The 16394-nt window shown below is 38.5% G+C and overlaps 1 protein-coding gene across 2 annotated transcripts in view; it reads left to right on the top strand.

Annotated features, from left to right (window-relative positions):
• The window catches only part of Hrs (Hepatocyte growth factor regulated tyrosine kinase substrate), a 158005-nt gene that overhangs the window by 53995 nt on the left and 87616 nt on the right, over nucleotides 1–16394 (top strand). For both annotated transcript variants that reach the window (XM_067149828.2, XM_067149827.2), the window contains exons 5-7: nucleotides 320–469; nucleotides 8745–8869; nucleotides 15984–16062. In XM_067149828.2, coding sequence (XP_067005929.2) covers nucleotides 320–469; nucleotides 8745–8869; nucleotides 15984–16062 — 354 coding nt within the window. The remainder of the gene's footprint in view (nucleotides 1–319; nucleotides 470–8744; nucleotides 8870–15983; nucleotides 16063–16394) is intronic.

Raw genomic sequence — 16394 nt, forward strand, 5'->3', positions numbered from 1 at the left:
TATTGATTTTGTACTCTTTGGAATAGACTACCATATTGTTTTTCACTGTGCAGTACTTAGATTTATCTGATCCTTTGCACAGGAAATAGAAAATAGCAAATGAACAGCTTTATAGAAGGTTTTGTAATGCAAGATATTTTTTTAGCCAGGCGGAATTCATAGCACTCATATTTAAAATTTATTTGTGATGGTGTATTTCCTGTAGAATTATCTGAATGTTATGTAATTTTAAAAAATATCTTCTCTTTTTATGGTAGGCGTATATCTTTACTGACACACTAAGCTGTATTCTATAAAAGGTGGATGTCTGTTTTTGCAGGACACTTTGAATATAATGAAAACGGAGGGCTACAAGTTCCCAGTTTTGAAGGAAAGTGATGCCATGTTTTCAGCAGAAGCTGCTCCTGAATGGGCTGATGGAGATGTCTGTCACCGCTGTAGGGTACAGTTTGGTGTTGTACAGCGGAAGGTGAGAAATGTGTCCTTAAAAATGTTTATTCATGTGTTTCTTTGTTGGTTGGTATTTTTGGAGGAGGAATGTAAGGAAGAAGGTGAAGTTGTCTGGTAGTTTGGGATCAGATGTGCAAGTATTGCTTCATGGATTGGTTTTGTGATGTCTTTGGAATAATTTGGTATGTGGACGGATTTCATACCCAATTTTGATGGCAGTTAAGGGCTTAAAATGTTTAAATACGCTGGAGATGAGGCATCTCTATATTTAGAAATTAGTACTTCAATTAATTTTACTCATGGTACTAGTTTTGTTCTGTTCATTTTTTTTAAAGACCTTATGGCTGATGATGGCCTACTATCAATAAAATAAATGTAAGTACAGTACTAATTTTATATTGTATTGATTAGGTGGATGACCTCATTTATCTACAATTTATATTGTCATCAATATGGAACATGAAAATTATAAACTTTAATATATATATAGTTCAAGGTATCCTTGTTACATAAGTGTACCATACACTTATCTGTGTTCTATATACAGTAGAAGTCTGTTATAGCGAGAATTCTTAACAGCGAAACGGATTGTCGTTATATCCGATTTTTTGTAAAAGTTGGTGAAACCCCCATACACATTAAAATCAGTATGAAATGACAGTCAGCTTGCACAAAACTTGCATTTTCGCAGATAATATCCACTCTACGGCTTACTTGTTTGTTATTTTTCGAAATTTGATATTACGTGAAAGTGAATGTTTAATTTCATTCTAAAAAATTATAGTTCCGTATTTCTCCGAATCCTTTTCCTTCGATATATTTATATCAGTCTTAAAAAGTGCTTTGTAAAATCATATGAATGCCTTTCTTATGCAGTACACATTTTAGACTATTTTTAGACGCTGAACATTGGCTTTAGTTATGGCGTATTATTTTTCGGCTGCACAATTATTCTCTATTTCAGTGGGCTTAATAACCATTAACTTATAATTGGCATCATAATATCGAAGAGAACCCGTTGAAAATTTGCCGCAAATACCTATTTCACGTGTCTCTACAAAACGACGATTCATCAGGAAAATATTCTTGCTTACTATAAAACAGTTGCTTTCACTCAGCGTCAAATATAACTGGCTGCTACTACACGCACGTTTCACTTGCCAGCTTCGGCCAACTTCAGCGGCTAGCGATGTATAGGCCTAATCGCGGAAGTTGAAGGTCAACGAACGAGTTTATTGCGCTGCGGTATGGCAATTCCGCCCTTGCGTTTTTTGTGCACATACCTCACAATTTCATCTGCGACGTCTTTGAAGTGGATTGAAATAATAACATTAAGTTATTTATTAGACCACCTAATCAATACAAAATCGTCTTGGATGATTTACATCATTTTGTTAGCTAATAGTGGGACATGTTTCGCCTTCCCTGAAGGCATCATCAGCCATAGTCTTAACCTTAAATTAATAATAAGCGTCTAAATAACATGTAGTAATGAAATGAATTTTTAAAATCTTGAAGAGATTTGAAGTAAAATAACATTAAAAATAACAATGATGGTTTGAAAATACAATGTGATGAGATACAATAGTGGAAGTATTAACAAAATTAACATTAGAAGGCTGCTAAAATAAGTACAATGGATAAAACAACAGATTGTTATACAACAAGTAGTAAGATTGCATAAAAGTAAAGTTGATAGTCATGGCGGTTATTATTAGATGATGGCGAAAAATCTTATATAATCAAAGTAAAGAGGAGAGAATAAAAGTCAAAGTTAGTCGAGAGATCCAAAGTTCATCATGATCTTGAAGATAAAAGATGAAAGTTAGATGCATATGGTGAAGTTGTAGAACACGTTGAGGATATGAAGTAGGTGAATAGAAGTTGAAGAACAGTTTCAAATAGGATCACTATGGACCATCTCAAAATTTGAAGTGATGTTCAAATGTTGTAAATTGTGAGTTTGTAGATATTCTAGTTGAAAAAGCATATAAAAGTGGAATCTGTAAATGGAAGCAAGAAACGTAGAGTTAATTGTGTGAAAAGATATTTGAAAAATATTGAAGTAGAATCGTATGCACTTACCATTTGACGGTGACAAAGATAGCTTGTAATATTATGAGTTAGAAGAATTTGCAACCGTAGACTTCTTGCTACGTGTGTTATAACTGAAGTTTTGTGCTGGAGGGGGATCTGTTTGCGTTGACGTAACTATTGGAGGGGGGCTGCTATTGGTGGGAGGGAAGGAAGAGAGTGTATTACTGCGCGTGTTGTAACGGTGTAAGGCTATTGGAGGGAGCGATGTTCCGGTGGGTGTGGCTATGGGTTTATTGGTTGTATTTGAATTAGAGGTACTAGCGGCGGGGGGAAGGGAGGGGGGTATATTAGCTGTAGGGGAGGTGGGAACTCTAATTGATGTGAGGTTGAAGATTTTTAAGAATTTGTTGGTGAGGGAAGTTGATTCTCGTAATAAAATAAGAATCTGTTCATACAAGGGGCTTTTTTTATCAATAGTGTCATTTAGATTTTTATCTTTATTAAAATGTTGGTCGAGGAAAATAAATAAGTTTTCATATTCTGTCATGAGTTTGCTTTTATCGACTCTTTTTAGGATATGGAGGTCTTGTTCTATTGTGGTGAATTTATGCCCGGTGTCCCTCATATGGTTGGCCATTGCGGAGAATTTGTTGTGTCTTTGGGCATTGTAATGCTCGGCATATCTGGTAGAGAAGCTGCGGCCAGTTTGGCCAACATAAGAAAAATTACATGTAGAGCATTTCAATCTGTATATTCCTGATCCAGAGTAACTATTGTCTGTGATGTTGATAGAGTTGTGGTTGAAGAATAAATTACGATTAGTGTTTTTTGTTGTGTAGGCTATTTTTATTTCGTGCTTCATTAATGAATTGGTTATCGGGTAAATGCTATGGTTAGTGAACGTGAATTTAGCGTATTTTGGTTTGACGGGTTTTAATGGGGTTAAATTGGTAGCTAGTTTCAGTTTGGTTTTATTGATGATTTTATCAATCATACTCGTGTTAAATCCATTGAATTTAGCTATTTCCTTGATGAATAGTAATTCTTTCTTTAAATTAGTAGAGGACATAGGGATCTTTAATGCTCTATATATTAAACTGTGATAAGTGGCTTTTTTATGTGAGTTGGGATGTAAAGAATCATTTTTTATGGTTGTTGGAGAAAAGGTGGGTTTTCTGTATATTTGGAAGTCGAATTTGTTCAATGCTCGTGTGATTTTGATATCTAAGAAGTTCAAAGAGTTATTGAACTCATCTTCTTTAGTGAATTTAATATTATTATCTACATGTATTACATGTAATGTCTTTGAAGTGTCCATGTTATGGACTACTGTATGCTTTTTTTGTGCAGTACGCATTTTTAAGCTATCCTTTTATTCACGCTAATGCTGAATATTGGCTTTAGTTAAGCCTCTGCCGTATTTTCTTTCGGCTGTACGATTATTCTACATTTCCGAGTGTTTAATAACCATTAACTTAAAATTATCATAATATCGATGAGCACCCGTTGAAAATTTGCCGGCAATACCTGTTCCACGTATCTTTACAGTACTTACGATGATCCATCACGAAAATATTCCTGCAATCTATAAAACTTAATTTTACTAATGAGGGAACACATACATGTGTTTCACTCGGATTCGGTTGAAATTTGGTAGGAATATTCGTGGGAGGCAGTAGAATGCTGAGGTGAAAACTGCATGTCCCCAGTGCAAGTTTAAACACCAAATTAGAACAAATAAATAGTCGTAAAATTAGAAGTGCCGCGGAAGTATCTGGGTGTGGCGGAGAGGTAGGGAGGAGCGAAGCAGTGGACGTGAGCAGCTTATAGGCGGGCTACTCGCTCGAGTCGAATGAATGACCACCCACCCCCACCCTCCAGGCCACTCTTCTTTACTACACCGCACTTCGCACGTACCTCGTATCTTCCCTATTAGAAACGTCAAAGCAGATCAAGAGGTGGACATTGATTAGTCGCCCACTGAGACAACGTTCTTACAATGACAGGTAAAATCTGACGTTCTTATAGTCATTTTTATGAATGGTGACTGTATATTTACTTTAACCGTGTATGGTAATAATTTATTTTTTACACGTAGATACAAAAAAACGCCCACTACAGAAGTCATTCAATCCGTGGAATGTAGTAGTGTGCTTTCAGAATTGTTTTGCAGAGTGTGACAAGAAAGACACCCCATTTTCTGAAGATGAAAGGAATTTGGGATTGGAATTATATTGTAAGTAGATCGATGTATTTATATATATTTACTTTTACGAGAAAAACGAAGCGTTCACAGGAATTGCGTTCTTGTCTCCGTTTTACAGGTCTAATTGCCGACAGGGTTTTGGATACCGATATGACAGTGGAACTGGATGGCACGTTCGATATGTCAGATGATGACTTTGATTTCGAGGGAGACAATATTGGAACACCGTTATTTGACCTCGTCTCCAAAAATGTTGCTCCTAACCCTGCATCCACAACAACGGCTGAACGATGCCTAATCCCAATAACTTATAAGAAGGAGGTCATCGAATATTGGCGAAACAAAGGTGGGAAACAGAGGAGCTTCGCATCAGTGAAACACAGGTTTTGTAAATTAAAGTTCTGGCAAGAGCTTTACAGGTGGGAGCAACAACTGTAAAACGGTGGCACAATGGAAGAAAAAAAATAAATTTGTTACGAAGAAGACTTATCAAAAGTTCAAAGAAAGTAGACAACGAAACAAAATTGTTCACGATATAAATATTAAAAAATGGGCTTTGAAGTACGCCCGTCTAGTTAACTAAGACATATTTCGAGCGTCTCATTCCGGGGTAATGAGTTTTAAAAAGAAATTCAAAATTGGATCAAGAAAAATTTGCAAATTTCGTATCTAAAAAGTACCAATTTGAACAAGAAGATACTAATTGTAACGCAACACTGTTTGTTGAAGATGTGTCGCAATTAATAGAAAGTCACGGCCCAGAGTGCGTGTTTAATACTGATCAGTCTGGTTTTCATGATGAGTTCCATTCTGGTAGGACCCATAATGAACGAGGAAAAAAAGTCGTATTAGCGGAAGCACAATCTATGAATTCACTAACTCATAGCTACACAATACAGCCAATATTTTCGGCAGATGGACAACTCCTGCCGAAGTTGCTATTGGTGTTGAAAAAAAAAATGGCAAATTTGGTCTTAATATAGAAAGAAAACTATTTACCACACCAAATGTGTACACTTTGCCTTCAAAGTCTGAAAAACTGACCAAAGAACTTGTACAGAAATGGTTACGGAATGTTTATTGTGAGCTAGTACCAGAGTACATTGTTTTAGTTCTCGATTCCTGGACCGGACAGAAAGAAGAAAATATTTCAAATGCTAAAATTGGGAGTAAGAAAATCATAAATGGTCAAACAATTCCGAAAGGAGCCACTGGACTTTTCCAGCCGTTAGATGTTTTGGGCTTCCGCATTTGGAAGCAATTTATACGTATTTTGTATGATTTAATTTTGTTAAACTCATTAGACATCAAGGTACATTTAAGGAACAACATTTTAAAAGTGCAATCTTTGACGCACAACCAGTTCTCCTCTCCGCATTTTCATAGCATGTGGCAGTACAGGTGGTACAAATGTGGCTATGTTAACAAGAAACCTTCACAATCCATTCGATTATTGTCTCAAAGAAGAGCCTTCCTATAAGCAATGTAATACTTGTGAAAGCGACAGCGCTGTAAGATGTGCATGGTGCACACAGTATCTGTGCCTTGTACACTTTTTTGTAAACAATCACTACTGCACTAATTACGAGAAACAAGAACTCGGGTGTGAATTCTTCAAACCTTATTGGCATCGTTGTTCAAACATCGTCCTTTGCACACTTGTTTCATGAGCTGTTTTCATATTTACGTTTTGCACATCTAATCGGGAAGTTAAGAGGAACGCGCTAACTATTCGCTGCCTGGCTGCTGGGGCAGCTCGACACAGCCCGGTTGGCTCACGTCCGCTGCTTCGCTCCACCCTACCTCTACGCCAAACCCCGATACTCCCGTGGCACTTCTAATTTTACGACTATTTATTTGTTCTATTTTGGCGTTTAAACTTGCGCTGGGGACATGCAGTTTTCACCTTAGCATTCTACTGCCTCCCACGAATATTCCTACCAAATTTCAACCGAATCCGAGTGAAACACATGTATGTGTTCCCTCGTGTCAGGTACAGAGGACACGCTATAACTCTGCACCTGAGTAGCCATGGCCTTTCTAAGAATTCGAAGGCTCGCTTTTTTTATGCCATTCTGCAGATTTGAGAAACGGTTGTGTAGAGAGGCTAATATTATGCCATTCTCTCTTCACTATTTCCCGAAATCCAGCGACGTTACACATAGGCACTGAACAACCGGTTGCCGTGGGCTAGCGATGTATAATAAAGAGACAGTCGTTTATAATCAACAAATTTTTTGTGCGGGTGGGGGGGATGAAAAGTAGTGCCGTGGTCGCTACGGTAGTTGTCAAGGCTGCGGATGCAAGACTACCCTTGATATTTCACATTATATTCTGAGGAAAAAAATTGTCTTGGATTCGGAGGAACATGGTATCACTCCAGAGGCTTCTGTGGCAAGCATTTCCGTTTTCTTCTTCAAACGGTGTCACCTAACCTAACCGTATATGTATCATGAAAACATATTTCAAACGCATGTAGAGAAATGATAACCTCCTCGCTAAAATTGACATGGGAATAGCCATTCCGAAATTTAACTATCCTCTAAAATCAGTTATGTATTCTGCCATATCTAGAGGTGTGTCACATTCTTACTTAATTTCAGTATATAACATTAAAATTAAGAAACCGTTTACTTCAGCCTTTATTTTTAATGGATTAACAACAGCAATCGGCCACATTACTTACGCATTTATTACGAAAATGATTTATCCTGTCATTTCGAATTTCCTTTAGAAAACAGCAGTCAACGGGTATTACTAATAAACTCCAACATCGGCTTAGAATGTCGACGAGAGAGCTCGCAAATGCACATGGCGAGAAAACTGTACCGCACCGAAGATGATCGATCGCATTTTGTGGCAAACATTTCAGTTTTGTTATTCAGACAGCGTGACCTAACTTAACCGTACTATATCTATCCTGAGTACTTGCGTATTTCTAGCGCCAGTAGAAGATACCCTTCTCGCTATAAATTTATATGATAATAGCCTTTCTGAAAGTAAACAGACGCGAGAAAATTGAAACTAACCTCTGAAATCAATGATGCACGCTGCCACATATTGAGGTGTATTCCATCCTTATTGCAGTATTTAGCATTAAAATTAAGCGATCGCTTCCTCAGACTTTATTTTTAACGAGTTAACAACTGTTATCGGACACGTTATTTACGCATTTATTACGCAAAAAGTTCTCTTTCATTTTGAATTTTCTTTACGGAGCAGCAGTTGATAGGTATTACTAATCGACTCCGACATCGCCTTCGAATGTCGACAAGAGAACTGTCTAGTGGACGTAGTGAGGAAACGATTCCGAAGGAGATCGAACGCATGCAACATATTCGCTGGGGTGCATAAATGTCGGGAACGGAAAAAATCGCTCGTAATAACGGATGTGTCAGTGATAGGGGCTCTTGCTGTAACCAAATGATAATACAGTTTAATATATTAATTTTGAAGGGGCCGCAAAAATTGTCGTTATATTGGGGTTCTCGTTATATGCCGTACTCGCTATAACGGACTTCTACTGTATATATATTTATCGATACGGCCACCTGTAGGCCACGTTTACACAATCTTCCTTCTATCACGTAGACTGATACCCTTCTCTTTACACTCCCGCCAAAGATTCTTGAGTCTTCGACTTCTTCTTGCTCGTTGCTCGTTCTTCCACCGAGATGTTCCGTGGCTTCGCATGTTGCTCTTCAGACGCAACCCTCATTCCCGCAAACTTCTTCCTAAATGATGTCCTTTCTTTTATATCCTCCTCCTTGATACCTATTTCTGCCAAGTCATTGTGCACCTGTGTAAGCCATCCCGGTTGTTTTTTCCACTTTTCTTGCAGAAGTAGTATCCTGTTGGCCAGTCTCTATGTTCATTATTAGTCATATTTTTTGTTTGATGAATTGTTATGTATTTGACAAATTTTTCTAGTATTGTGGACTACAGATCCATGTTGTCAAATCTTTACATTTATTATTTGTGATCTCCATGGAAGTTTGAATAAGTTCATTAACAAAATATTAATTTACGTCTTTGTCTTTTTGATCTACAGCACCATTGTCGAGCATGTGGTCAAGTATTTTGCAATCAGTGTTCTTCCAAAAATTCAACAATTCCCAAATTTGGCATTGAAAGGGAAGTGCGAGTATGTGAAGCCTGTTATGAAGCCCTGAATAAGTAAGTAGACATTTTTGTTGTACCTTTATTGTGATTTTATGGGCTATTTAGGTAATTAGCTCTCTTTTAAAAGGACTGCATGTATTGGATTGGGTTTGTCATGACAGGCAGTGAAGTGGAGGGACACAGAGTTAATTATTCTGTATATTTATTACTGAAGGACTGTTGTGTCTTAGAGATAAAGTTCCAAGATATTCAGCAACCATAGTTTACATTTTTGTTATAAACATAACGTCATGGTCTTCAGTCTGTTGGATATTACAAAGTGAAATCCTCCTCTTTTTTTTTTTTTTTTTTTTTTTTTTTTTACTTTAAATAAGTACACATACTGATCAGTATGGGGCCGATGACCTATTTGTTAGGCCCCTTTAAACAAGCATCATCATAAATGAGCAATAAATACCGTATTTACGCGAATAATCCCCGCATATTTAAAAAAAAGTTTGAGGCATGAAATTGGGGTGCAGGTTTTATTTGTGTCAATGCCAACAAGTTCCTGGCTCACCTAGTTTTCGATGCTGAGTCTACAGTTATGCTTTGTGCAACCGTAGATGGACGAAAACTGTCCCCATATGTCATATTTAAATAGAAAACAATTCAGACTTTTAATTCTAAACTGACTTCACTTTTTTTTTTTTAATAGTACCATATTTTACAAGTAATTTAAATTCAAAATTTCTCCACGTCACGATAGAACGTGTCTTCCGGAACGTGCAGGGGTAGCTTTCCGCACTTTCACTCACATTGCTGTGTCTGTAGTGTGTTTCACAGTTGAAAATAGAGTGAAATCGTAATTCTTTTGTATTCAGCGTTTTAAGGAAAGCCACAATATCATGCAGCAGGCAGTACGCGGAAAAGCAGAATCCGCAAAAACTGATGAGGGTTGGCATTTCTGAATTACAAGATGGCTGTTAATTCGAAATCACATAATTGGAAGTCCGATTTCTGTATTACAAAGACTTCAGGAGAAGTGAGTAGCAATACCAGACAATTCTGGATATTATCCGGACTGCCTCTTGTGCCTTAATGGCTGCTTGGCTGTCCGTAAAAATTGAAATGTTCTTATTTCTATAGTTCATTTTCAGATTTTCTTCAAGACATGTGATAGCTATCATTTCATCTTGAGAGACTGTAGTGTGTCTGCCCAGGCTCATCTGGATTGATCTCTTAGGTCTTCCCCCATTGATCCCTCCTCCTGTGCCATCCACAGTCTTTGAGCCATCAGTCCACCACACTATATTTTATTTTTCAGTATTCCATTTGTTGATATCTCAGTCTTCTTTTTTTATTATCTAGGTCTCAAAGAGTTTTTCAAAGTTGTACTTTGGTATCATATGATCAGAAGGCATGTGTAGAACTTCCTCTGTTATTACTCTGTTAATTTTACAGTGTCCTAGATTGGGTCTTTGTGCATTCCAGCACTCTGATTGTGCCAGTGTATATGAACTCATTCCAGCCTGTCCTTTTATGAAATTGCATAGTGATGGGAGGTCTAGTAAAGTATTCAAGGCTTCTGTCGGCGTAGTTCTCATAGCCCTAGTTATGGCTATGCATGCCATTCTCCAGTCTACAGCCGACTTTTCCTTGACTTACGTTCTGCCACCAGACGATTGCAGCATAGGCCATCAACGGTCTAATGATCATTGTATATATCCACATTACCATTGATGGATGGTCTTAGGCCCCATGTCTTCCCAACGGCTCTTTTACATGCATACAGCAAGTTCTTGGCCCGGGTTATGTTCCTTTCTATATGTGGATTCCAGGTTAGATTTTTATCTAACACTACACCTAGGTGCAGTGCCTGTTCATCCATATATACATCTTGCCCAAAGAGCTTCAGTGATCTCTTTCCCTCTAATTTTCTCCTTCTTGTAAAAGGGACCAGAGTTATCTTGTTCGGGTTGACTGATAGTTGTTCTTCCCGACACCATTTCTTCACAAGGTTGAGTGATCTGTGCATGAGATCGTGGATAACACTAATCACCTTACATTGTACCACAGTCACTAGGTCATCTGCGTATCCTTGTGTATAGAAACCCTGTTCGTTGAGCATAGCTATGATTTTGTTCACCACGAGGTTCCACAGCTGAGGTGAAAGAACTTCTCCTTGAGCACAGCCTCGGGTGGCCCTTCGTCTGTCTATCCCCTCCGCGCTGACTCAGCTCGGAGATAGTTCACGTGAAGTGACAGCAGTGTGTTTCTGCCTTAAGGATAGCCTTAAATTTTAATGTGTTGTAAATAAATATCTTTTTAATGTGTTTAACGGAAATATCGACGAGTGTTAGAGCTCACTTTTAACCACACAAAATGAGAATTTGATTTCTCATTTGTCAGTCCATAGTCTGAAAAAGTGCGACGGGAAATTGTGCCCTGAAATTTTCATATGATGCCAAACTAAAAGTAAAAATCATTATTTGACTAAGTGGCGCTAACTTCATGGCCCTGAATCACAACTGATTCAGCGGTTGTCTCAACTAGTCAAGTGGCCCATAGCACAAATCTTGACAAAATGAAAATGATTACATAAAATAAATTTCATTGAAAATGAAAATGAGCGAACTCTTATACGAAAGAATCATCAGACTTTGTATACCTTGCCCTGTGTTGTGATTTCTATTGTCTTACTGTTTAATTAATGAACATCTATCCACTACACACTCCGTCAATACACTTGCATAGTTCTTTTGTGTTAGGAATGTGACAAGCAGAGTTTAGGGTAATTTGCAGCAGATGCTATATTTTAAAATCGTTCTAAGTCATAGACGTGCACTTCTTCACTGGCAAAGAGAACCTAAACCTCCATGTATTAACTAACCAGAATCTCTGTATAATTATGCTCTTTACTTTCGGTCAAGCATGTACTTGGTGACCTAGTACCATACTTCAAACCGATCACCTATTATATCAGGAGGGGCTGCCTGGCCGAGGTGGTAAAGGCGTTTTTGGTTCACCTGGAAGGATGTGGGTTTGATTCCCCGTCAGGAAGTCAAAAAATTTAAGAAACGAGATTTCCACTTCCAAAGGTGAACATGACCCTGAAATCTACTCATCCTACACAAAAAAATGAATACCAGGTTAATTCATGGGTGGGGGGTGGGGCAAAGGTGGCCGGGCGTACAGCTAACCACTCTACCTCATCAAGTGCCGAGGTTACGCATAGCGGAAGGCTTTACCTAACCGTTAGCGTTTCTTTAAACAGGATTGCTTTTATCTTCCTTCCATCTAACATTGATTTAATCCATTTGATGATGGTTTTACTCACCTTGCTCTTTTCCAATACTTTGATCATAGAGTCATAGGTTGAATAGGGAACATGCATGATCCGGGGTTTTAATTAAAAATATGCTAATCTGATTCAAAATTTCGTGCAGAATTCAAAAATGTGATCAGAATGTACAAATAATAACTCCAAACATGATAAAAATCTACGAAAATGTCACGTCACGCAAGTACGCGATCTCATTGGTCTGACGTCATCGTACAGGTTGACTGAATTAGCAGACGAAATAACACATAGTGCGTTGTGAGAAGCAGGATACACTTCGCGTATTTCTACTTTACGTTAGTGTCTAGTATGATTAAATTCGAGGTCTATACATCGGATAATAATCTGAGTGGTATATTTTAGACTTAAAATGAATCCTGCGCAGACAGTGAGGCAGAAAACTTATAAATGGTGTAGAGTTCCGATGTGCAATAGCACATCGCATACCATACCAAACAAATTGTTTATACATGTCCCAAAGACGCTAAAACTAGGGAGAAATGGATTTTGGCGAGCCGGAAAAATGCTGGTGATATATCGGAAAAGTCTACAGTTTATTTTTTTGAAGATCTTAACGTAAGATGAATTTGTTTGAATTTTCAAATCATTTTTCCATGTCAGCTCTTCTAGTGGTAAAACTTTAAATTTTAATGTATGATGCTTTATTTAAATGCTTTAATTACATCTTGGAATATGAAAGTAATAAACAGTGCATTAAATAATGCTGATTATTAAAGTATTCTCCAAACCTAACCTATGTTTTGGGTGATCCATGTCAAGATAATAAATCAAAGGGGTTATGAACCATTTTGACAGCTCTAATTCTACCAATATATCTTGGCATGGGACAGTTATGTATGTCTTTATTGAAGAGCTTAATTGGTAAAGAAATTTAGGCTATATCTAAATAGTCTATAATGTAACAAAGAATAGGCGTGTACATCATGAAAGGAAACAACGTGAATTTAACAAATGTATAACTCTACACAAAACCAATGCTTGTTTGTTGGGGTCTTATAAGTTAACAATGCTCAATTATAATAATTATCATAATATTAATGAAATAAATAACATAATTGCACACAGGTGAAAATAGTGATGTAGGTGTTTAAAATATTATCCAACTTAGCCTAAGTTTTAGGTTATACAAGCAAAGTCAGTAAACCGAAGGGTAAAAATACCGCGCGAGTTGGCCGTGCGGTTAGGAGCGCGCAGCTGTGAGCTCGCATCCGGGAGATATAAGGTTTTGAACCCCACTGCTGGCAGCCCTGAAGATGGTTTTCCGTGGTTTCCCATTTTCACACCAGGCAAATGCTGAGGCTGTACCTAAGGCCACGGCCGCTTTGTTCCCATTCCTAGGCCTTTCCTGTCCCATCGTCGCCATAAGACCTATATGTGACGGTGTGACGTAAAGCAAACAGCAAAAACAAAAACAAAAGTAAAAGTCACAGCACCCAAAGACATTCCTGTATTGAGCGACTAAAATGTCACCAGGACACTTTTCTTTCCTGATATGCTCAGCTTGTTAAAAGCCAAATGTAATTAATGTTATTGGCTTCACGCCCCGCTAACTACTTCTACGATTTTTGGAGACGCCGATGTGCAGGAATTTAGTCCTGCAGGAGTTCTTTTACGTGCCAGTAAATCTACCGACACGAGGCTGACGTATTTGAGCACCTTCAACTACCACCGGACTGAACTGAACCAGGATCGAACCTGCCAAGTTGGGGTCAGAAGGCCAGCACCTCAACCGTCTGAACCACTCAGCCCAATTTGTGAAAACTAGATGAAGTCATATTTATCTTTATCATGTTTAACTTTTTCCCTCCACAAAGATATTTAATTCTCTTTCATGGGCCCCGGAAGTGGGTAGGCCAGTTGCCCCAACCATAAATATACGTATATTTTTTTAGAAATGATAGGTTATAGCCCTATAGTACTATGATCTTTCTTTCTTTCTTTCTTAATCAGTTTATCCTTCAGGGTTGGTTTTCTCTCGGACTCAGCGAGGGATTACCTCGCCCAGGCGGCCTCACCTGTTATGCTCAACAGGGGCCTTGTTGGAGGATGGGAGGATCGGAAGGGATAGACAAGGAAGAGGGAAGGAAACGGCCGTGGCCTTAGGTGCCTGGAGGAGAAGTAGGAAAATACGAAAAACCACTTCGAGGATGGCTGAGGTGGGATTCGAAACCCTTCTACTCAGTTGACCTCCCGAGGCTGAGTAGACCCCGTTCCAGCCCTCGTACTATTTGTTTTCAACTTTCATGGCAGAGCCGGGAATCGAAACTGGGCCTGCGGAAGTGGCACACATTAACCACTACACCACAGAAGCGGACTAGTACTATAATGCTACCTATATGTTTATGTTAGTGCTGAAATCCGATTTCTTACTTTACTAATGCTGAAAGCCCGAAAATGTAATGTTATTCTTTAATAGGGGAATCAGTCCTGAAGGAAATATTGAAAGTGATGTGATATCTATCCAGGTTCGTTGTTATCCTAATACTATGGGTTACAGTACATTGCACATATATAAAAGACGCCACTTACAAACTTGCTTGTTATCCGCTAATTTCTGCGGCCACAAAAGTCACATTTTTCAAGAATGATGACATCTACACATGGTAGACAGTCTGACTGTGCTGTTTTGAACCTTTCTTCTGTCATTTCGAAGTTATTCGCGATCTTGAATAATAAACGATCGGCTTTTAGCAACGGCTGATGCACAACGACTGGTAGAGCTCCATGCGGTACTGGATCGTGACGTCACAGCGCGCCGCTTACGTCAGAGGCCGTTTCACTCGCCTTGCGGAAAGGCACTATTAAATATTTTTTAAATGGTAGAAAACAAGGCAACATACCACAATGTAATACGTTTACGTACTATTTCATTGGTGTACTTTTCAAAAAAAATATTTTTGAAAATGATGCATGTTCCCAATTGCTGAATTGCCCTTCCAGGCTTAGGTATGAATACTGCTTTAGCTTCAGACCATGATTTAGGGTCGTACCCTAAAGCTAGACTAGCTCTGAAGAGGTCCGTCAGGGCATTGACGAGTATTTCCCGTCCTTCCTGTAGGAGTATCGGAAGTATCTCATCTGGCCCCGGAGCCTTTATAGGGTGAAATGTGTCGATTGCCCATTTTACATGGTTGTGTTTTATTATTCCGTTGGCACAGTTCTAGTCTGCTCTCTGAGCTCTGGTCTCTGTTCCAACCGTTTCTTCTTCTGTTATCTCCTCAGCCTCAGGAAAGCGCATCAAGACATCACTACTGTTGTCCACCTCCACAACATAATGACATTATCAACACTCGAACACCATGATACTCTGACATTGACTCCGGTGGGACCCTCCCCCCTTCCCCCCGCTCTGTCTCTCTCTCTCTTTCTGCAGTGAGCCCCTTCCTATATCCCTGGTGATGGAGTACCAGAATCTTCGGGGTGAGTCCTGGGTAGAAATATTCTCTCATTTCTCGTTCCAGAAGGCCATGGAGAAAGAAAAAGCAATGATTGCTTGAACATGTAACAGTATATTATTTTAAAAGTTATGAATGAAGAGTTCTTGGACAACATAAAGAATGATGTACCTGATTTATACATTAACTACTCCTTGAATTTTCTGAAGAGTCATCTCTCTGCTGTTGTCAGAGGTGATACTGGTGTAGCACTTAACAAATATACTACAGAACCACTTTTGGAGCTGGCCCCTCTTTCTAGTTAGATAAACCATTCGTAAGAAAAGACATTATTTCAAAGGGACTTTTGTGTATAGATGTTTGAGGTTAATTACTCAAAATTTTGTCTGCAATTGGATGAATTTTATTTATACTACTTTGGTTTATTTAGGCCTGCATCTGCAACACCGAAACAAGAATCAGATCTACCAGCAGAATATGTTTCCAGTGTACTGTCACAGCAAAGTCAGGTAAGTGTGTTTTCTTTACAGAACTTGCATATATTTTCTTACGATATTGTATGTTTGTCGTCATCATCATCGGTTGATATTCTTGTCTGAATATTTTCTCTCTCTCTCCTGCGATTCCTGTACATTATTTCTGTGTTTTTTAAATTTGCTAATCAGCTAACTAGGAACCACAAATAAGCTTCATTATACATTCTGGCACCTACTCAGTTTCCAATTGATCAAGCAGGTTTTCATTAGCTCACTGTGTCGAGCACAGCATTCATCTGATTGCTTTGCACCAGTTGTCCACTTCACATCCTGCAAAGTCTCAAAAGTCACAATGCTTGTTCTGA

This window comes from Anabrus simplex, chromosome 6 (genome assembly GCF_040414725.1).
Source record: "Anabrus simplex isolate iqAnaSimp1 chromosome 6, ASM4041472v1, whole genome shotgun sequence".
Lineage (NCBI taxonomy): Eukaryota > Metazoa > Arthropoda > Insecta > Orthoptera > Tettigoniidae > Anabrus > Anabrus simplex.